The 23,867-nt window shown below is 47.2% G+C and overlaps 1 protein-coding gene across 4 annotated transcripts in view; it reads right to left on the reverse strand.

Moving 5' to 3' along the window:
- BANF2 (BANF family member 2) overlaps window positions 1–23,652 on the reverse strand; it is a 32,737-nt gene extending 9,085 nt beyond the window's left edge. Inside the window, exons 1-2 of one of the 4 annotated variants that reach the window (XM_027623050.2) lie at window positions 23,560–23,650; window positions 7,632–7,781 (exon numbers count right to left, since the gene is read on the reverse strand). In XM_027623050.2, the coding sequence (XP_027478851.1) occupies window positions 7,632–7,661 (30 nt within the window). In that variant the 5' untranslated portion in view covers window positions 7,662–7,781; window positions 23,560–23,650. Of the gene's footprint in view, window positions 1–7,631; window positions 7,782–22,528; window positions 22,556–23,559 lie in introns of those variants that run through there. The other 3 variants (XM_027623051.2, XM_027623052.2, XM_027623055.1) reach the window with 3 other exon arrangements.
- Window positions 23,653–23,867: the final 215 nt, after the last annotated feature.

Below are 23,867 nucleotides of genomic sequence, written 5' to 3' on the forward strand. Positions count from 1 at the left end.
GATTCTTTCAACTTTTCCTCCTTGTGTTGGCTTCAGTCTCGATTGGTTCCCCTCATGGCAGGGAAATGGCTGCTTTAGGACTCATATTTCCCAACACCGAGCCCCAGAAGAAGAAAGGAAGAGAAAGAACGTGTCTCTGAGGCATTCCAAGCAGAGCCTCATCCAGTCCTGAAGGTCTGCATAGGGTTACCAGTGTGAGCTTAGTGTTGGCAGTACACTCCAGTCCTATATCTGGGAGGGGAGTTAGCTTTCTTCAAACCATATAAGCTGTGAGATCAAGCATAGTTACCTGAACAAAATCAGGATTATTATCCGGAGAAGGTGAGCTGAGTGTTAAACAGTAACCATAATACCCCACTATCGTCCACCCCTTTGGTGACCCAATGTCTATACATTCTTCTTCCACTACATAATCATCAGAAATACCCACACTTGGCTAAAGTAGACTCACCTCCTCCCCCAATGGGTGAAGCCCTATGACTCATCCAGTTACTGGATTCAGATTCAAGTTCATATTTTCTGGAAGATGCATCATATTCTCCATCATGTCTGGAAGTAGCAACTCATGGGATGATAATTTATGAACTGAATTCTGAACTTCACCACCATCAACATAGTCAATAGTGAGGGGGAAAAACCCCAGTTTATCTGCAATAAGAATTTCCAGAAGGGGTATTCCCCATTTGGAGAAGGGGACCATGGGAAACACATTCAGGTGTCATTGGCCAACAGTACATGCAGTCTTGAGGAAATACTGGAGATTCCTTGCCATGGTGGTAAAGCAAGTGCCTTAGTCAGCCGAGATGGTGGCCCCCAGCTCTGTGTTTGGGTGTAGCTAGCCCGTCTGCTGCCTTGCCAAAATTTGAGTGGGCGTGTGTCTTTCAAGGAAAGTCATTGCTTTAACAACACACTTCTGGGTGGTACAAGTTCAGGGGTTGCCCCAAGGAATGGGCAATTTCAGGCATTGGTTGGCTCCTTTCTTTGGCAAGTCAGCATCCTTAAGAATATCCTGGATTTCTTCTATTCAAGTCTTTGGGCTGGTAGTTCAAGCTGGATTTGGTCTCAGGTCAGAATCCTTGAGCTGGCAACAGGGCTCTGTGCCTTGCCCACTGCCCTGCTCCCCAGATTAGTGGCATCTTCCTTCACCTCTGACGCGAAGGTACCCCACGTCGGCTACCTGCCCCCCAGCTGTATCCTAGCTCCATGTTCTCAGTGAATGAGCTGTCCCCTTCATCAAGCTTGAGGTACCTAAGACAAGATGCTCCATAAAGACCTGGGACCTGGGGACACTGTTTTTCCAGGGCCCTGATCTTTTCTCTTGCTAAGCCACCTGATTTGCTGCCTGGGTTCTAACTTTAGCCAGTTACATCAGCTTTTCTGACCCAGCAGGGCTTGCTTATCAAAGTCCAGTCACTTCAGCTGGCATGCCACAGGCAGAAAGGCCCTCTCTCAGCAAAGCTGTGTTTTTATTCCTCCCCATTTTCAAATGGGCTACGCTCCTCCTAAATTTGAGTCTCCTAGGACCTTTTTTTTTTGTTTAAAGATTTTATTAATTTATTTGAGAGAGAGCACGAGGAGGGCAGGAAGGAGCAGAGGGAGAGGGAGAAGCAGGCTCCCTGCTGAGCAGGGAGCCCAACACAGGGCTCGATCCCAGGACCCTGGGATCATGACCTGAGCTGGAGGCAGACGCTTAACCGACTGGGCCACCCAGGTACCACAAGTCTCCTAGGATCTTAACAAAGACTGCCAGAGGTAGCCAACATCCTGAGTATTTCCCACCAGATCTCTCCAAATGTCCTATCTCCCTACACATAGGGTCTGTATCCCAGGGTTAAACAGGGAGAACCAGCCATTTTGCTAGCCCGGGATCAGAGTCTTCCTAGTTCAAGGGGACATCCTGCTGCTCTTCATGTGAATACCTCTTCTCAGCCAATCCACATTTGAGGTTTGCTTATTGGAGCATCCCCTTCTTGGTACCAAACTCTGGGTCAGTTTGGACAGTTTGTAATTCAAGGAACAGAAAAATCCAGTTCAAACTGGCTTACATAGTAAGAAGGTCTTATTAACAGCTGCCACCAAGAAGTCCGGAGGTGGATCACATGCTTGAGGAAGCTCTGGCTTGAGTTCCCTGCAACTCTCTTGGCTTGGCCTTCCTTTATATATGGGCTCAATCCTCAGCTTGACTCTTTCGTGGAAATAACTGGGCTGTGGCCAGACCTGGCATCACTTTTGCAAGGCACGCCCTCCTCCCTCAAAAGAAAACTGTTTTTCCCAAGAAGCTGCCAAGGAATGCCTTCTCCAGTCCAAGTCATCATATGTCAAGACCAGATATGTGTCCTACCTCTGGTTCAGAAGGCAAGTCAGTGACCTACAGAGCACCCAGGCTGCAGGGGTGAGGATGCGGCACAAAGTCAGGGTAGTTGCCATGTTAGTGGGGGTAGTTACTCCATACCATGATATGGGACAAGGTCAGGAGAGCAACCCAATGTCCACCATATATTCCCCAGTAGATTGTGAGGGCCACAGCTGCCTCCTAACGCCCTTTGCTTCCCACCCCAGCCCCAGGCAGGCAAAGGGCAAGCACTTGGCGACGGAAATGACTGATCCATCCATTGCTTTCAGATATCTCCAGCGCTGGTCCCCTCACTTGTTCCCACGCTCCCAGTTCTCCACACCTAGAGTCTAGCTCCCCTCATAAGGCTTCCTGCCACAGGAGACTTTCTGTGACACTTAGGGACACACACTCTCCAAGAAGTGATGAATCTGAAGGCACTGACTGTAGGAGTTAGGAGGCATCTAAGAGACCTTGATGTGCCAGCTGGTTCGAGGAAGGGGAGCACAGGGCAAGACTGGGCCCCAATACTGCGGGTCTCAAATACACAGATGTATGAGCTGTGAATACACTATTATGGGGGAGGGGTCTCCATCTCTCCAGCAGCTAAATATGAAGATCTCTCTTAATCTGTGAAAATACGCTAAAAAGTGAGCTCTGCAGCCCCCATCACCTCCTGGGACAAGGAGTCGGGATTGGGGGTCCAGCTCTGGACTGGGCTGTAGGAGATCAGTGTTTCTGAGCAGGAGGAAGAACCCCAGAGCTCTTTCACCAGCTTTGTCGGGGAAAATTCCATTCACTATCCATGTTGGCCATCTGTTAAGTTAAACATCTCTGCCCATTAAAAGAATAAATGGAAACTACAACATCGCTATCAATGCAGCCCAGCAGCATCAAAGACAGGTAATGATTAGCAACACCTTGTGTGTATTTGCTTTTCTCACACAACGGATCTCACTTTGATCCTTGCAACACTCTGGAGCATAGGCAGCAGGAATTTTTATCCTCCTGAGGATCCACTGAATAGAGGCCTTCACATTCATTAGGATGCCTTTGTCTTAGGCAGTGGTTCTCAACTGGGGGCAAATTGTACCCCCCCTGCGCCAAACCCCAAATTGGCAAACTGTCTGGAGACACTTTGGGTTGTCAAAACTGAGGGAGGAGAGCTATTGGCATCTAAGGGTAGAGGTCAGGGTTGCTGCCTAAAGTCCTGTAATGCACACAACAGCCCTCCCACAACAAAGAATTACCCGGTCCCACACGTTGGTAGGTTCAAGGCTGAGAAACCCTTGGCTAAAAGTAACAGAAAACCTGATTCAAATGGTCTTAAAAAATACTTTTCTAATCTCACGTAATCATAAATCTATCAGTGAGGTGGACCCCAGGATCTTGTCAGTCAGCGTCTGTGTGTGTGTGTGTGTGTGTGTGTGTGTGTGTGTGTGTGTGTGTGTGTGTGTGTGTGTGTGTGTGTGTGTGTGTGTGTGTGTCAAGAACCAGGCCAGTTGCGTCCAAGGTCCCAAGATGCATACAGAATTTGCTTGGGTCCCGTCCAGACATGAAAACTTCCAAAAGGAAGGACAAGCCATTTCTTCTCGGGTGTTCCCAGAACCTCTTCAGTAGAACTTGCCTTAGTTGCATTGGCCAGAACCAGGCAGCATGCCCACCCGGAAACCAGTCACTGGCCAGGGGAGTGGTTTGCGTGGGGATGCAGATGAGGTCAGCCCGCTGGACATATGGCCTTTCAGAGAACGCCAGGTTCTGGAGGAAGTAGGGAAAGGAGGTGGTTGCTGGGTAGCAAATGACTGAGTCCACCATGTCTTCCAACCTGGTCAAATGTTCTGTCCATCACAACTAGCACTTCTCAAAGTTTAATGTGCACATGGACCACCTGCGGGGGGGGGGGTCTTGTTTAAAAATGTGGGTTCTGATGCAGAAGACCTGGGTGGGGCCCAAGGTACTGCATTCCTAACCAGCTCCTAAGAAGATGCCCATGCTGGGAGCTCACAGATCACACTTGGAGTAGCAAGTCATTACATGATGCCACTTTTTCTTTTTATATTTAATGGTGGCAAAATATACATAGCATAAAATTTACTGTCTTAACCATTCTTAAGTGTCCATTTAGGTAGTGTTAAGTATATTCACATTGTTGTGCAACCAACCTCCAGAACTCTTTTCATCTCACAAAACTGAAACTCTAAACTCATTAAATAGCAACTCTCCACCGTCACCTCCCCCCAGCCCCTGGCAACCACCACTCTATTTTCTGTCTATGAATTTGACTACTCCAGATTCCTCATTTAAGTAGAATCATAAGTATTTGTCTTTTTGTGACTGGCTTATTTCACTTAGCCTAACGTCTTCAAGGTTCAACCATGTTGTATCATGTGTCAGAATCTCCTTCCTTTTTAAGAATGTATAATATTCCACTGTATGTATATATCATATCTTGTTTATTCACTTACCCATCAGCGGACACTTGGCTTGCTTCTACCTTTTGGCTATAGTGAGTAATGCTGCTATAAACATGGGTGTGCAAATATCTCTTCAAGATTCTGCTTTTAATTCTTTTGGATTGAGTGGAATCACTGGATTATATGGTAGTCCCATGTTTAATCTTTGGAGGAACCACCGTACAGTTTTCCATAGTGACTGTACCAGTGCTGTATATTCTTAAACTTTACCACCACATATTAGACTCACACTGGGAGACACAAATAACCAAAGCTTGGGTTCCTCCTCTAGCATTTGACTTAATTAGCATGGGGTGTGGCACAGACATCGGAATTTTCAAAAACTCCCAGGTGATTCCAATATGCTGCCAAGTTTGAGAACCACTGTTGTCTTGTCATTTGCTTCTCATAAAATTATGAGCAGGTTTTCTAGGTCCCAGCTAAGTGGGTTGTTATAGTGGGTTGTCTATGTCTGTGTTGCCAGATGGCTTATGCTCACCAACTAGCAGGCAGTGTCTGTCCCCCCTTCCCCAGGCACATCATATCCTCATTAGCCATCAGTAGGAAGATTTAACTATGACCCCTGATGGCTTTGAAGTCAGAGAACTTCAGAGCGGACAGGCCTCTATAATGGCCTACTCCTTTTTTTTTTTAATTAAAAAAAGGGATCTTTACTTCAAAGGAAATTTTACCTGGAATCCCTTTATATAAAATAGACCAAAGCAGAATAACTCTGTTGACTTGCCTATGAGGGGAAGGCACCAGAGCCACCCTGGGATATATATGGAGCCGTCCCTATGGTTCCCCTTATGACCCCCTCAAACCCCTGTCTGATCCAGCCTACACCCCTCATTTCACCTGTAAGAAAACCAAGGCCTCAGAATTTAAGTGACCTGCTCAAGATCCTACACTTAGCAAAACAGGGTTGACTCTTGTTTCCCAGGGGAGCACTCTTTCTAAGTCATGGGGCATTTCCAGGGTGGGTTTCAGGGTGGGCTATGTTACGGTCAGATCAAGCACTCAGCCATCACAAATGCCTTGACATAGTCCTGCCCCATAAAAGAGTCTTGGGTTACAGGGCGTTCTATTAATTACATCGTTTCGAACCACAAAGTACTGTTTGGGGAGGATACATTGGCAGGAAATGACTTCAACCAAGTCTGGTTTTAGAGGCTAAGAGAAGTCACTCACCTGTTTAAATAAGGAATAAAGGGTCAATGGAATTTAATCACCACTCCCAAAGGAATGACCTTCTAGTTGCAAGTGTTTGACATCCTTTAAAGATCATTTAAAAATCTATACAATAAGTCTTTGTGAAGAGGCAATCCCAAACGCGCCCCATCAGATAAATGGAGTGGGGTGGGGACACTGCTCTAATACCATACAAATGGGTATTTGGGGCTTGGGATAAGATTTCCAGTAGGGACATTGTACACAAGTTTAAAAAGTAACATCTCTCAACAACCATTAGCTGAAAGTGAAGTCATTAGTCTCTGGAGCCCAAGTAAGATGAACTCTAGAGCTGACCCCAATGATGGAGACACGGGTATGCACCATACAAGAACATAGCTAGAATACTATAGTTTCTTGAAATCTAAATGGAAAAGTGTAATATTTCTAAATATATTACTTTGCATAATATGTTATTTTAAATGTGTATAATTAAATTATGAAATGAAAAGGTATAAGCAAACTATTTTATCTACATCCCTAAGAGTTTATACATTCAAATGGCCCAAAAAAGCATTTTCGGAGGGGTCTTCTAATTGAGCAAATGAGAGGTTCTTTTATTTTCCTGTTTGCTTTATATTTGGGCATATGTAGTACTGCCTACTCCAGGAACTGTGATGTTGATATTACTTAAGCTTTATGTTTTGCTCTCCCCTTTTATTGAAGGGGTATAGGACAGAAATCTGCATAGGTGGTCACATTGTTGAGGGGGCTGCTGCCCACATTTTTTCTAGAAAATGCCCCCTATGGTGAATCTTTTTTCATGTGAAGAAAAAAGTATACTTTTCAAAATTGGTATATTTGTCTTTATGAGGAGAAGAATTTGTAAACATATTTCTCTTTTTACTCAGCCTACTGGGAAGCTTTGAGCTAAACCTACCGGCCACATTTAGAAATTAGCATGGATGAAATCTCTCTCCCTTCCTACTTCTCATATTTGCTTCTTCAGCTCAATGCCCTCATTTTCTTTCTACTTTTACTTTAAAACTTAAATTTATGTGCTCAGAGTACTCACACACTTTTTAAATTATGCTGCTTTATTACGTGCTCAAAGCCTCAAAGATATGGAGAATAAAAATAGTTCCTAAACTAAGCAGATTTATGGAAAAATTCAGGGTCCATCCCTATGGTCTCGAAATCCTGCAGCCTTGTAGCACCAAGGGAAGACAAGAAAATGAGGTTGAGAATAATCTCGGGACTGTCCCTACGGAGGCCCTTGCCTCCAGCATGCAGATGATGGGACAACGGAGTTGGACCAGGAGGGAATGAGGTCAGTACGCATTTCTCACCCCTCAGGATCCAAAGGAATGTTGTCTCTCAAATACCATTCCTGGCTCTCTACACCTCTGCCCCGCTCCTCCAAACTATCTCTTCTCCCTTCAAATGACCCGGTCTGCCTCTCCCTCCCAGTCATTCCCAGATAAAGAATAAAAAGAAAGGTGGTAATGTTCCTATGACATTGAGGTCTGACTCTGAGAAGCTCTCTCCCCCTTAAGCTGTTAAAGGTCTGAGGAGACACTCTAAGGTTGCCTCCCTTTTTGGATGGAAGCTCATGTCCCCAAGGCATAGAGCTCTACTTTGTACAGTCAACTCAGGAATTACTTTCCGGGGCCTACCATGCTCACCACAGTGTCCCGTGGCCACATTTCACCTTCTCAGGCCACATCCTGGTGCATCTATGAATGGCTTTCTCTGTGAGGATTGCTCAGCTGGCAGGCTCTGTGCCTGCTGGAGGCCATCTTTGTCAGGATGTATGGAGAGCCTGCCTGAGAAGGAAGCGACATGGAGAGAAGCAGATCTGAGGGCAGTGCAGATGGGCAGAAGAAATGCCCAAGCTAGGGAGTCAGAGAGATGCAAATATCTGTCTTTCACTTACTAGCTGGGAGACCTTGAGAGGATTTCTGAACCAAAGACTCTGTTTCCTCATCTGTACAGTGGGCATAATGAATGTCACCCACCCACAGGGTGGTTGTGCAGATCAGGTGAGTTAACTGAATGTCAAATGTGCAGTACACTGTCTGGAAGAGAGTAAGCACCACTGCAGATGAGACAATTCATTGGGGTTGTATTGCACCATGATTTCCCAAGCCTATTGTTACACAAATCTCTATCTATGGTTATATGGTCAAGTTGATTTCTGTTGCTTCTAAGCACTATTTTCTTCTTCTTCTTTTGGTTTCATTTTTTATTTAAATTCCAGTTAGTTAATATACAGTGTAATATTAGTTTCAGGTGTAGTACTTAGTGATTTATCATTTACATACGACACCCAGTGCTCATCACAACAAGTGTCCTTCTTAATGCCCATCACCTTTCTAGCCTAACCCCTGCCCACCTCCCCTCCAGCAATCTTCAAGTCTATTTTACAGTTTGCTTCTCTCTTTCTCCCCTCTTTGTTCATCTGTTTTGTTTCTTAAATTCCACATATGAGTGAAACCATATGGTGTTTGTCTTTCTCTGACTGACTTATTTCACTTAGCGTTATACTCTCTAGATCTATGTTGTTGCAAATGGCAGGATTTCATTCTTTTTTATGACTGAGTAATATTCCATTACATATATGTATACACACACACACACACACGCACACCACCACCACCACCACCACCACCACCACACTTTCTTTATCCATTCATCAGTCAATGGACATTTGGGCTCTTTCCATAGTTTGGCCTCCAATGTGCAGAGGCCCATAAGACATAAGGGTGCGTGTATCCCTATGAATCTCTATTTTTGTATCCTTTGGGTAAATATCTAATAGTGAAATTGCTGGGTCATAGGGTAGTTCTATTTTTAACTTTTTGAGGAACCTCCAAACTGTTCTCCACAGTGGTTGCACCAGTTTGCATTCCCACTAACAGCATAAGAGGATTCCCCTTTCTCTGCATCCTTGCCAATATCTGTTGTTTTCTGTCTTGTTAATTTTAGCCATTCTGACAGGTGTGAGGTGGTATCTCATGTAGTTTTGATTTGCATTTCCCTGATGATGAGTGAGTACTGTCTTCTAAAACATGAGCCTGTCTGTCCTTTGCATACCATGGAAAGACCCTTTGGCATCCATCCCTGTGAGGGTTGCCTGTTGTCCACCGGTGCTCAGCACTGGCTCTCTCTACTTCTAGGGCCAGCACCTCTACTTCCCTTTGGGGACTCACTCTTCCTCAAACTTCAATCTCTGTCTTCTCAACCCCCTGGCTCCAGGGGACAACCATGTTAAGGCCTGGCCAATGGAACTAGTACATCATTTTGGCCACAGCAATTGGTTCAGAAATGGGATGTGGTGTGTTCCCTAGCCCAGGCCAAGCTCAGCAGGCAGAATGTGAGTGCAGAACCACTGGTGACCATCTCTGTCATCACCTGTCCCTGAGAACATGCCTGAGAAGGAAGCAACATGTAGGAAAGCAGATCTGTGAGAAGGAAAGAGACATTCCCAGGACTCACTTGCAGTCCTAGATCTAGCCATGCCTGAAGGCACCTACCCTTGAACTTTTCAATTGTATCAGGCAATATTTCCCACTTTTGTTTAATTCAGTTTAAGTTGGGATTTTACAATCTGTAACAAAGAGCCCTAACCCATCCACCCCCCCCATAGTCATTCACTCATTCACTCACTCATTCATCAAGTGTTTGTGGTATGCCTTCTATGCACCAAGCACAATGCAAGGCACAAGAGCATCTTCATTCCACCTAGAGGTCTGTGGCAGGATTAGTCCCATAGGCAGGCATCAGGGATGGAAAAAATCATTTTTCAATGACCATTAATGCTCATCATTCACAAATAAAAGGATTATTTCCCTTCCTTGCTCTGAATTCCAATTCTACAATGGCAAACAAGATTCCCCTATTCCTTAGTGGCTGTCTTACACATGAACCTTTAATTGTAAAGCTTTCTCCTGATGCCTGTGATGAGTAGCCAAATAAATACAACAATTTCTCAGAACTTTACTGAGCATTGTCTCTTATAAGACCTTGAGTCAAGTCTATGAACCTATAGGACAAAGGCTTCTGCAGGTTCCTGTCAGAGAAAACCTCAGTGATGAGCAGGACGTTCCCACAGGCAGCAAGTCACATCTTTGGGGAACCATAAAGGAGAGGGAGGATGGTCTTCATGAATTCCAGACTCCAAAGGTCAGTGTGGATCTACTAGAGCACTCTGGGGTGTGCCAGACTGGGGGTAGGAGACCCGAGTCTGCTCTGCCCATGACCAGCGGTTGGGCAAATCACTTCCATTTCATGTATACAAAATCAGCATGTTGAATTAGCTGGACCTCATTGTTCTGGTCCCTCCCAAAACCGTGTGTCTTTGTTAACTTACAGTCTTTAGATGATACAAAATTCATACAGGGTCATAGTCCCTATTCTACCATTGTCAGGTCCAAAAAGGTCTGAAAACCAAAAGATTTTTTAAAAACTTATTTGGCAGCCAAACCTGGCCTAGACCAACACAAAACTATTTATAGTCTTTATTATCCCACTTAGTGTGAATATTTATACATTTCACCACAGGAATATTAATGGGCTTGTTTACAATGTACTGAGCCAGACTCCACCAGGAATGTTCTATAAGACACAGAATAGGCACCATATTGCCTTTCTAAAATTCAAAAAAAATCTAAGTTTTCCTAAAACTTCTAGCTCCGGCACTTTTGAATCAGGTTTTATAGACTGACATTAAGATCACTGTGCCTGCAACAGTCTCCCGTAGAAGATGCTTGTCTCCCCAGCTTGCCCACACTCTACCTTTCTTGTCCATGTCACTAAGTTTCTGTCCCTGTCACTAACCCTTTCTCCCCAAATAGAATTGTCCCCTTTCTCCTATCTGTGCTGGATATCTTCTGTCTGCATAGTGGTTCTAACTGGGACTATTGGGGCTTGCATCTTTTCTTCATGAAAACATTTCCTCTCCTCTGGGGCCCCGTTCTCTGTAAAAGACCAGGCGCTGAGCTAATGAAGTAAGTCATCTAAGGAATGTATCAGGGTTTTAGTTCCTCTCCCTGGACAAGGCATCTGCATTTCTAACACAACTTTTTTCACTTATTTTTATTTTTCATTGTGGTAAAATACTCATCACACAAAATTTACCTTCTCACTAATTTTTAAGTGTACATTTCATAGCATTAAGTATACTCATATAGTTGTGCCAGCAATCTTCAGAACTTTTTCATACCCATTAAACACTAACCTCCCATGCGCCACTCCCCCAGCCCCTGGCAACCATCATTCTACTTTCTGTCTCTATGAATTTGACTACTCTACGTACCTCATATAAGTGGAATCAGACAGCATTTGTCTGTTTTGTGACTGGCTTATCTCACTTAGCATAATGTCCTCAAGGTTCATCCACTTTGTATCATGTGTCAGAATTTCCCTTTTAAGGCTGAAAAATATTCCATTGTGGGTATATACCAAATTTTATCATCATTCATTCATTGATGGACAATTGGGTTGCTTCTGCCTTTTGGCTATTGTGGGCAATTCTGCTATGAATATGGGTGTTCTATATCGTATATTTTTAAACCCCTTGATTTACATTCCCTCATGGGTAGAGCCGCTTGATTCTGCCTCTCTCTGCTGTTATAGCCCTAGTGAGAGCAGGAAAACAATATCGTCTTGGGAAAGAGGAGGATTTCCCCCAGAGAAAGGAAAAACGAAGGGAGAGTCTATCTCATCTGCCCCACGGATAATGGAGAAAGCTTGCTCCATTATCCAGAGAAGACAATGTCTGTGAGGTGGGTCATAGGGGCAGGGGACTTGACCTTCCCTCTCTGGGACAAAAATCCCCAAATGAGCAGACCTGCAAGATTCCAGACGAGATCGGGCGCGTTCAGGGTGGTATGGCCGTAGACTGGACCTGCTAGATTCCAGAGGGCAGTGTCCGGAATGCCAGCTGGATTGGGAGAATGGTGCCTGAGACGCTGTGGCCTGCTTCCTTGGGCTTACCCACGAGATGACAGGAAGAGGCACTTCCTAAACATTTGTGGCAGTGTTGCGGCACTGTGAACAGTGGCTAGATAGAGGAGTCTGAGCATGAGGCAGAAGACGGGCTGATGGGTGAGCTGAAGCCAAGAGTCAGAACGAAGAGGCCCCATGAGTGGGGATTGTCTAACCAGGGCAAAGACCCCAGGCACAGACTCCCGAGGAGGCTGCCAAGATATCCCTAAAAGTCCAGATGGGGCTACTCATCTGTGTGGACCAGAGCAGTCTCATGCCACAGGATCCGGCTATTGTCCTGCAGATTCTGCGAGTATTCAAAGCCTTCTGCCCTCACTGCCATCAGGACCCACCTGCACTTCTCCCTTCCCCACCTCCACAGCCACAAAGCTTCTTAGGAAGGTGGGAAGGGGCAGAGAGGTCCCTAAGGAGACACACTTTTTAACAGAGACTCTTTAAAATTTACAACTGAGGGATGCCTGGTTGGCTCAGTCGGTTAAGTATCTGCCTTTGGCTTGGGTCATGATCTCAGGGTCCTGGGATCAAGTCCCACATTGGGCTCCTTCCTCAGCAGGGAGCCTGCTTCTCCGTCTGCCTGCCGCTCCCCCTGCTTGTGCTCTCTCTCTCTCTGACAAATAAATAAATGAAATCTTAAAAAAATAAAAAAATACACTAAAATTAAGAAAAATTTGCAACTGAAAAAACAGATGAGGAGGTCCCGACCAGCTGATGCACCCATCCCCCAACTGCTTGTGCGGCTGCTAAATGCTCCTGGCGGTGGCTCCCCCCAGGGCAGTATCTCAGCAATGGAAGCTACCACACAGGGAGACACCTGGGAGGTTAGAAGGCCCAGGCCTTGCCTGAGGGAGGCCAGAGACCTCTAACCACAATGTTGAAACTCCCTGCCCCCATCCCTTTGTCTCAAGTTGGGACCAACTCTCTGGCACCAATTCTGTTCCAGAATGCTCATGGGGTCAGGCAGAAGCTGGTTCCAGCAGGCACCGCAGCCTTACTCAGCCCCTGCTCTCCTGTTTCCCTGCTCCCCCAGACTCGGGTGGCCAGATTTAGGAGATAAAAATACAAACTACAAAATGCCCAGTTAAGTTTGAATTTCAGATAAACAGATCAATAAATTTTAGCAGAAGTATGATCGAAATATTTCATAAGACAGACATCCCAAAAAAGTTATTCACTAATTATCTGAAATTCAAATTTAACTGGGCATCCTGCATTTTTTCCAGCAGCTCTCTCCTCCACTCCTGACTCCGCAGAAGCCGCTAAATTTCAGCCCACACTCCCAACTCTGGGCTCACAGGTGAGCCATGCGAGTCAGAAATTCTTCCTGTTGGGATTTCCCTCCCTCTCTGGATCTGATGAAAGCCACAGACTCACCAAGCTCGTAGCTGAACGGTACGCAGCACAATAATGCCTGGCTAGGGAGAGAATTATTGTAGGACCACATGTCACTCAGAAGTCGCCTCTGGGGCAAACGCTAGTTCGGATGTCAGGGTGCCCCTGCTCATCTGGAGAGAACATCTGGTACCACCAGGGATCACGCCTGGGTTGCAGGCAAGCGGGAGAAATGGAACCAAAGGGGGCTCACGTTTGTTGAGCACCTATGATGTTGCTGGCCTCTGTCTGGCCATGGTCCCACATAGTCCTCAAAATTCATTTGGCAGCACTATTTTGAGAGATGGAGAAACTGAGGCCCAGAGGGGCAACAAGGATCACATATCTAGTAAAAGGCAATGTTGGGTGTAAGCTCAGGTCCGGGTGGCTCCAAAGCCCATGCTCTTCCCTCTCCAGGATGGGAATCAGAAGAACAACCACAGGAAGGTTAGCAGGTGCTGTCCCCGCCTGCCCACATCTTCTAGGGGCTCACGGTTCCCTCAGCCAGCACCCATGGCTCTTCCGGCAGCGGATGGGTGACAGTAGGTGGATAAATGCCCAGTGCTGGCATGGCTCAGGCGGGACAGTTCCCAGATATCCCCAGAGGGACCGAACCCCAGTGGCCCTTGGCAACCTGCATGTGAACGGTTAGTGGCCACCCTCCCTCCCTGTTTTGCCTCCTCGCCTTCCTACTTGTATGAGCTGGACCCCTCACAAATTAACCTGCTTGCACGGAAATTTGATTCCCAGGGTTGGTGACTGTGAAAGGCAGCCTAAGAGAGTAGTCAGTGCCTCCCCAGTCTCCCCAAGGCACCGTGTGAAGCTCTTTCCCAAGCATGACTTCATTTAACCTGCCCCGAATGCGAGGAGGTGGGCTCTCTGATGATCCCCATTTTACAGATAAGATATGTTAACTGACTCAAGGCATTGCCGGACCTCAAGCCCAAGTGAGCCTCAAGTGATATCTGTGTTCCCAAGCACTGAGTCATCAGGAGAGGCTTCTGCTGCATTTCTGGGCAATCATTTTCTCTCCTTCCTGCTCTGGACTGAATTCCTTTACTTGGGTGCAAATGCAAACTGGGGCAGCTGGCCATCGGCCAGCAAGGTGACATCTCATGGTCTAGGTGGAATTGTGCAAATGCACAGTGTTGTAAGCACTGTGTTGATTCCATCCTAAGATATGTCAGGTCACCACGCTATATGTCTTCTGCTTGTTCTTTGGCAGATGGAGTGCTGAGTCCCAGATTCAACTTTCCCTTATTCCTTTTGCTCACATTTTATGTACTTGCCCTTGCCTGCTGGTCCTTGGCAGAGCAGTTCCAGTACCTTCTAAGGACCCCTCCCGTTCTGCCTATCTCTGCTTGTGAGGGTATGTGTCTATGTTCTGTGTGTTTTAGTTCTGAAATTGGCCCTCATGACTTACCCAATTTTCCCAAGTGCAAAGACCTACTTAAGACTCTTTCCAAAAAAAATCACTAGCCTTCTTGGCTCTGGCTTCAGAGAGGGGGTCTCAGCCAGAGTTGTGTTCTTCTCTTTCTGATTTGTTTCCACTCAAAGCCAGGTTCTCAAGGCCATAAAGAAAGTATTTCCCAAAGATTGCCATTGATTTCATTTATTGCATTATTTATGTGAGCAGATAATGAACTATTTGTATTGCAAACATGACTTTTGCAGAGATTACACAAAGGAGTTTCAGTCATTTCTAGAGACCTTTTGGTGTTCTGTAGTCATCAGAAGATAAGCCTGCCCATTTGTAAACACACTCATGGACATGGAGCATAACCACATTCCTTAGGGGGAAGAGACTGAGTTTCCTGGTCTGGGCAGGGCGGTGCTTCTCTCCTACTAAGGATCAGTCTCAACCCTGGATTGTCAGGGAAGGGTTTAGGCTGCAGTGGACCTTAGTCTCAATGACCCTTTTGAAATCAGACACCCTTTGGAGCATTTATTAGAAGTTCAGCCAAGGGGTAGCAAACATAAATCCAAAGGGTCCAGGCAAGTGAAAAAAATAAATTAGTGAGGAAAAATAGTGTGAGGGCAAAGATAAACAAGGCCTGACATTTGGCATTCATCAGGGAGGTCACAAAAGGTGTGGGCTATGGCTGAGTGCTGTACCACATCCCACGAAAGGAGGTAGTCCCCTCATAGGAATGTGGGTCCCAGATGACCAGATATGGTGAGTTATTTCAAAAGAATCTAAAAATTTAGATTTTTATGTGCAAGTTCCCATTTTTAAAATGTTGGACAATAATTCAAATATCTCTAACACGATGTGGACCCAACCGAACAAAGCCATTCCACCAGTTTGCCTCTCCTGCTATAGACTTTCCTTCCAGAAAAATGTCCAATGCACACACATAAATATAATTTGACATCAAATTTCAGAAGTCTGTGGACCAGGGACCCCAGGTTAGGAAACTTTACCTTCAAGTTTCAACTCATATAAAACCTTCATCTTGGGTGAGTGGTTCTCATCTTTAAACTTGGACATGGTTTCCTGGGGACATGTTCTAATTTTCCCCATGAAGGTCATCTACAAACAGACAACCATCATTCCTGCCTCTGCTTCCCATCTTTCCACTTGGTGGCCAGACACTCACTACTCCCAGCATCTTCCCAAAGGTCCCCACTGGGATTTTCATCTCAAAGGCATCTGCTGGTGTTGAGTCATCAGGAAAATGCAAATCAAAACCATAATAAGATATCACCTCACACCTGTTAGAATGGCCAGTATCAAAAAGACTGGAAATAACAGGTATTGACAAGGATGTGGAAAAGAGGGAACCCTTGTGCACTCTTGGTAGAAATGCAAACTGGTGCAGCCACTGTGGAAAACAGTATGGAGTTTCCTCAAAAAATTAAAAATAGATCTACCACATGACCTAGCAATTTCACTTCTGGCTGTTAATCTAAAGAAAACGAAAACGCTAATTTGAAAAGATATCTGTACCCCCATGTTCATTGCAGCATTATTTACAAGAGCCAAAACGTAGTAACAACCTAAGTGTCTACTGATGGAAGAATGAACAAAGAAAATGTGGTATATACATAAAATGGAGTATTATTCAGCCATAAGAAAGAAGGAAATCTTACCATTTGCAATAACATGAAACTTGAGGGCATTATGCTAAGTTAAATAAGTCAGGGAAAGACAAATACCACATGATTTCACTTATATGTGGAACCTAAAACACAAACAAACAAATAAAAACAAACCGAGCTCATAGATACAGAGAACAGATTGGTGGTTGCCAGAGGTGGGGGGTGCGGGTGGGTAAAATGGGAGAAGAGAGTCAAAAGGCACAAACTTCCCATTATAAAATAAATAAGTCACAGGGATATAACGTACAGCATAGTGACCATAGTTAATAAAAGTGTATATTTGGAAGTTGCTTAGAGAGTAGATCTTAGAAGTTCTTAAAAATTTGTAACTATGTATGGTATTGGATGGTAACTAGACTATATATTTTGCAATATATATGAATAGTAAGTTATTATGTTTTACATCTGAAACTAATATAATAGTATATGTCAATTATATCTCAATTAATGGGGAAGAAAAGCATCCACTGGTGGAGACATGGTTTCCAGTCCATGTAGACCTGGCTGAAAATGCTAGGGTGTGGTCCCCAATCTCTTCCCTCCTGGGCCTTGACTGCTGATGGCAGGTGCCCACCCAAGTCATGCTTGGTGCTGGCTCTGCTCTCGACATCGACTTCTCTACCTGGTCTTTGGATAGAGTCACCTGGAAGTGACCAAAGAGACACAGATGCCATCCCCCCTCTCATACAGAGGAAGACCTGAAAAAGCCCTTTGCACTCCCTGGGCTCTGAGCCATTGCTGTCTGCTCAGTGTTGCTTCTCTGAGTTGCAGGGGCAGAAAAGAGCCAAGCCAGGGCATTGGCGGGACCTGTGTTTGATCTTGGCTTTGCCCCTGTCTAGCTGGGAACTTGGACCTGAGCCCACCTCTCCATTACCACCATCACATAAGAAGTCCTTACTATGGAGGCACATTGAAGCCATACATACATACATACATATATATATATATATATATATATATATATGTACAATCCTCATAATAAAGCTGTGAGGCAGGAGCTCATTTTAGCCCCATTTAACCGGTAAGAAAACTGAAGGTTAACGAGGTTTAATAACACATCCACAACTGTGTCCTTGGCAAGGAGAGGAGCTTGAGTCCTTCATGTTGAGCTAATTCTTGTGAGTTCTGCCAACTGACCAATGGCCACTTTCTATTGTTTGTAAATGTGGGCCATTGAGTGGCTTAGAAGCACCACATATGAAGTGCTCGCACCAGAGAAGTCCTCAAAGATGCTGTTGTGATAACCACCACCTCACGGTGCGGCCCTGACGCACAATCTCTGTCTGGATTTACGGGGCATGCCTGGCCCCAGGAACCTGATCTTCCCCGGGCCCCTCCTGTCTGGCACTCCTAGTGCCCTGGCTGTTGCTACTCTTCCATGTCTGGCCAACCTTGGAGCCTCTTCAACCTCAGAATGCTGCCATCTTGCTCGGCGGGTGGCTGTGTTTTTCTAAGTCCAGACCCACAGGGCTTCCTGCCTGGTCAGTGGTTCCCGTCAGGCTGGCAGTGGCAAAGGGCAGGTCCCAGGCAAGGGTCAACACTCAGGGAGCCTAGAGCCCCTCACAGGGGCCATGCCACGGAAGCCTAAGGGTCATTGCAGGGGATGTCTGGGGGAGAGGAAAACACCTTTCACGGGGAAGGAAAACAACCAGCTCTTGGGGCACAGGCCACCCTGAACTACAAGGCAACTCTTCCAATGCAGCATCAGATTTGTCAATGTCATAGCAGCAGGGGAGAAACTCCATACTAACGAGTTACACTAACTTGCCCCAATCATGTTCCCTTTCTCAGCCTCAGTTGATTCATCTATAAAATGGGTGAGGTGGAGTTAGGTTGATAATTTTCCAAAGTGTGCTCAAAAGAACAATAGCCTTCATCTTCCCCTTACTCTTGAGGATTCATAGTTTACTCCAGCTTACTCAAGGTCCCTGACAAGTCCTGTGCAGCAAGGCAACTGCCATCTTAGCCTAACCCACTCCTTAAGCTTCCTGGACCACACAGCCTTTTAAGTAACATCAATTAACATCCCTTGGGCCAGTGTTCTGTGGAACGTGCCTTGGCTAATTTTCAAGTCTTTTCTGGTACTAAAGGTCTTAGCCCCTCTGAGTCAGTGCTGGGGGCCAAGAGGCCTGGTTGGCTGTGGGCTCCCTGACATCAGTAAGGCCCCTGCCCTCTGCTTCCCCAGCCATCACAGAACATCTGTTCTCATGGTGAACTGTGGGGAGTTCTTAGCTTCTCAAGAGCTCTCTCTTCTTTCTGATTTTTGCACCTTTCTTGACCCCATTCCGTGTGGCCTGGGTGGAGCTGGCCTCACTACCTGGCTCCAGGAGCATACGTATGACCAAGGCCTGCCCGTTGAGGTAACACATCCTCCTGGCCGCCATGATTGGTTCATTGTGGACATGGGACTCCAGTGGGACCAAGCAGAGAGCACTCTGGTACTTTTGCTGGAAAGATTAGGAAATAAATGGTGTCTTCTTCCTGGTGTGGTTGCAAAGCAGGGGTCATCTCTTCCTTCATTTTGGGAAAGCCTGCCAGAGAGATCTCTAGGGGGAGGCAGAGCTGATGATGGTGAAAGTTTTCTGACAACATCACTGAGGGGCTGGATCCAGCCATTCCTGAAGCCATGACATGCCATCAATCCTTTTCCATTAAACTATTTTGAGTTTGATTATAGCTTGTAACTGAAAAAGCCCCGCCCCACCAATTTTACAAGAGGTGTGGTGGGAATCCAATATTAGAGAAAAGGAGGAAGGAGCTGTGGAGCTTGGTGAAGCAAAGTGTGGGAAGCATTTGGAATATGGAGTGGGATGGTTCTTGTGGGCACAAGCCTGGAGACCAGGGGAGAAGGAACTGATCACATGGACCCTGGTGGTAATGGGCAATGCTTAACCCAGGGGAATGATGCACCAGTGGTTGTGTCTGGGGCCAAACCTAAACATAAGCAAGCCCTGACAGGATGCACTCTAATACAGCCTTGCCGGTGGTTCTGATGGTCATGGACCCAAGGCTTGGCATCTCCTGGGAGCTTGTTTGGAATGCAGAATCTCAGGCCACACTGCAGACTTACTATATCATCATCTCCATTTTAACAAGGGGTCAAATGGTGCATGTGCACAATCCAGTTTGAGAAGCACCACTATTGGGTTATCGGTAGTGACTGTGGTAGTGAGCAAAGATGGCCGCCACTAGTTCCTTCCTTCCTGTATGCCCTGCCCACTGGAAGGTGGGCATTCCCCCTCCCCAACCCCCTTTATCTGGGCTTGCCCGGGACTTGCCTGGACCAACAGAATGTGGTGAAGTGGTGGGGCCAGGACTGTGCTTGGCCCTCAAGAAGCCTGGCAGCTCTGCATCCTCCCTCAGAAGCCAGCTGTCATAAGTCTGACTAACCGCATGGAGATGCCATCTGGAAGCCATGTGAGTTCCGGAAGGTTGTGGGAGCGACCCTCGCTGATGCCATGTGGAGCTGAGCCCTACCCAAATTTCTGACCCAAGGCATTGGGAGAAATCATTGATCATTGCTGTATTAAACCACTAAGTTTTGGGTTCCGCAGCAAAAGCCTACTGAGGCAGTGACTGTCTTGCCTCCTGCAGGGTGTTCACTTGCTCTAGACACTGTGCTGAGCACTTTCCACCTGCCAGGTGCTATTCCAGGCACTGTTCCAGGTCTGGGGGGTAGTGATCACGAGAGCTAGCACCCCTGCTCTTGCAGGACTGAAGTTCCTGTCCAGGAAGATGGCAGTAGCCAGGAAAATAGCCAAACACAATGCCATGGTGGAATGTGTGTGCCCCCCCACCCCCAGCATTCGTCTGTTGAAATCCTAACCCCTAGAGTGATGTAAGAGGAGGCGGGGCCTTTGGAGGTGATTAGGTCATTAGGTGATTAGGGTGGAACACTCATGAATGGGATTAGCGCCCTTATAAAAGGAACCCCAGAAAACTGTCCACCACGTGAGGCGACAACAAGAAAAGGTCTGTCCACGACTGGGAAACAGTTGCTCGCCAGAACCTGTCTGTGCTGGCCCCTAATCTCAGACTTCCCACCTCCAGAACTGTGAGTTACGCTTGTTGTTTATAAGCCACCAGTCGATGGTGCTCTGTTATAGCAGTCTGAACTAAGACACACGATAATTTCGGAGAAATCAGGAGCAGTTGGGAGTGGCGCTGGGGACGATATCAGACAAGGTCAGGAAGGGTGCTCTGAGGAAACACTCTTGATCTGAGGCGGTGATGGTGGACAGGGGCAAACTGTAAAATGACCAGAGGGCAGGGCGATGCTGCCAAAGCCCCAAGGGAACAACTTGGCTTGTTAGAGGCATAGGCTGAAGGTCTGGCTGGTGAATTCAGCGGGAGGGGGCCGCCATGTTGGGGGGGCTGGAGAGAGGGGAACAAGGTCAAGAGATGAAGTCACAAAAGTTGGCAGGGCTACAGCCACCCGGACCACTAGCCACACAAGGCTGTTTAAGCCAAACTTACGTTAAAATTAAAATTGATCATTCAGTTCCTCAGTCCCACTAGCCACGTTTCCAGAATCCAACAGCCACACATGACTCCTGGCTACCATATGGGACCGCACAGATGCGAATATCTCCCTCAGTGGGGAAAACACTATCGGCCGGTGCTAGCTATAGAACAAACCACGAGTAAACTAGGGTTCAAGGTCAGACCATGTGCTTTTGAGCTTGGCACTTCATTAAGTCCCTTGAGGTTCTGCTTTTCCCCAGGATTAAATGAGGTTCTCGCAGCCCAACAGTGGGTCTGAATTATCCACAGCAAGGTGCCAAATCCCCGAATGGTTGAACTGGGGTCTTACCAGGAGAGCATGTTCACGGCTTCATCCATGGTAACTGGCAGCAAAAAGGCCTGTTTAACTGACTTCTTTGCAACCTCATTTAAGCTGCCAATTTGGGGCTCCCTGATGTGAAAAAAGAACAGAGCGTGGCTACTATTTCAGGGCAATGCGCAGAAGGGAAATTGCTACAATTAGCCAAAGCTGATTTTGATTAGCATATTTTCTTCCTTGGCGCATAACATCTGTTGGTGTGGAAACAGTCACTCCAACTTGTCCTGTTACGGCGAGAGGCACAGGCGGTGAAGGAGGCAGTCCCACGGGGAGCCCAACGGCAGCCAGGACGAAGCCGAAGAGGAGGTAAAATAGCCCCTGAGCAGCTGGGCAAGTCACAAGCAGTTTGTCCTTGGGAAGGATAAATAAGGAAGTGCTTCCCTGCACAGGCTGGGAGGCGACAGGTGGAGGTGCCTGCTCTCCTTGGAGTTGGCGAGACCTGCATTGTCATTATCGTTCGTGGCGGCTCCCCAAGTCCCCTATCCCTTGGGGCAGTTACCCAACCATCGTCGTCTGAGAAATGCGGATGATGACACCACCTGATGGGTGAGGGCAGATTACGTGAAATCATCTTGGTGAACACACTTGGCATACAGTCGGTGCTCAGTAAGTGTTGGCTTAATCATAATCTTCACAGGAAAGAGTTTCAGGAGAGGGAGAGAGATGGGCTAAGGGATGTCTGATCAGCATTCAGACTGGTTCCAGTCCTGGCACTGTCATCCCTTCATTCATTCATTCAACACGTATTCATGCTGGGAATTGGCTCTGTGGCCTTGGATCACCCCCCAGAACCAGCCTGGCTGCCTGCTTCCTACCTGCGGGTTGGGGGAGCTGGTCTCTATGGTTCCTTGCAAGTTTTCCCTGTTAAAAATGTTTGCAGCCCCCCTGGAAGGCCTGACCCATTTGGGTTCAAACATGGAAGGTGAACAAGGTTTTGAGACCCAGATCCTGCAATCTGGGATTTGGAACAGCTTTTAAAGAGCTTTTGGTTCAGTTCCCGACTGATCACAAGGATCCTGTCCCAGCCCTGCTGACGGAAGGCACCCGGTTTGCCCGGATGTTTCCAAAGGTACTCTCGCTGCCTCCTAAAGGAGCCCATTCTATTTTCAGAGCACTCTAATCTATGGGTATGCTCGTCCGCATACGGAGTGTATAGAAATTCTAGGCTAATGTCCCTCTTAAAACGTGGCACCCAACCCAGAACATAGTTCTCAGTTTCCATATCTATAAAATGAGCATGAAAATACATACTTCACCTTCCTGGTGGCAGGAATTGAGAGCAATCACAGGGATAGTGGGTCTGAAACGTAGTAGATGCTTAGTGTTTGTTCCTTTCCTTTCCGAATGAGGGCTCAAAATCATGGGCTCTCAACAAACCACCCCTGTGTGTGAGCTGTTCTGCACCTGTGCACACCCGCTGGTTCCTACAGATGGCAAATGGTCCATGTGGGGAGCCAATGGGCAGACAGGGCATTGGGGGAGGCAGGCTCTGCCTCCTGGTGCCCCCGGTGCCCGTCCCCACTGTTGGCTGCTGAAGACCTTTGGGCCCGGGACCACCCTCAAGCCACGGCTGGTGACTCAGCTGGGAAAAAGCCAGCCTCCTGCCCTCACCACCCCTTACCCCCGCACCTTCTTCCCTGTTGCCCGCCCTTCCGGTGTTCTCACCCATCTACCCACTTCCCATAATGGTCTCAAATCTCTCTCTCTGTCCCAAGAGGGAAGGAAGAGACTTGATACACTGGGCACCACTGGGAGGTGGATTTAAAAACAGCCCAAGAGAGAAGGCAAAGTGTGCCGAGAGGAAGGCCATCGTGCACATGGTCCGAGGGGAGGCGGTCTTGGCCTCCCTCCAGCGGCCAGTGAGGCTCCACCTACTCACGCTGCTGTGAGGGTATCACTGGACCAGTGGCTGCCTCTGTCCCCAGCATGGACTCAAGTGATTCTCTAGTGGCTATGCCATCTCAGAACCTGGCCTCCTTGCCCCAGAGCCTCTATCGAGCATCCAGATGACCTTTGTCCTGGGAGCTGAGGCAGGTGGCAGACTGGGCCCAGGAGGTGATTAGAATATCAGTTCCTGCGGATGGCAACCCGCACAACAAGGTCAGGAGAGGGGTGTCTGTGTCAGGTGAGCCCGCTTCTCTGGGAAGGGCTCAGGCTTGTCCTGGCACACTGCTGGACGCCCCAGTGGGTCTGCAGCTTTGAGTGTGGGACCCTGAGGCACTAGGCCAGCCAGCCAGCAGCTGTGTTTCTGTCCATGGTTCTCAGAGTGTCTGAATACTCACCAGGAGTGCCTGGCAGGTCAGCTTGTCTCGGTTGCTGTGGCCTTGGAAGTGCAGGCCAGCCCTAGGATGGTAAGCTTATATCCTAGGTGTGGGGGCAAGTCAGTTCTGAGATCCTGAATGGGGCCACATTGTGATGTCACACCACTGGGGTCCCCCACAAGGCCCGCCGTCACTGCTGGTGTCAGGGTGCAGGGAGCCCCTCCTGAAGAAATGATATAGCTGGGGCACTGAGACCCCAGTGCAGTGCGTCCCCTACCCCGCCTCGTTTGGGTCAACACAAGTGAACCAAGTGCCTCTTTCAATTTTTC

The sequence above is a fragment of the Zalophus californianus genome, chromosome 8, assembly GCF_009762305.2.
Source record: "Zalophus californianus isolate mZalCal1 chromosome 8, mZalCal1.pri.v2, whole genome shotgun sequence".
Classification (NCBI taxonomy): Eukaryota; Metazoa; Chordata; class Mammalia; order Carnivora; family Otariidae; genus Zalophus; species Zalophus californianus.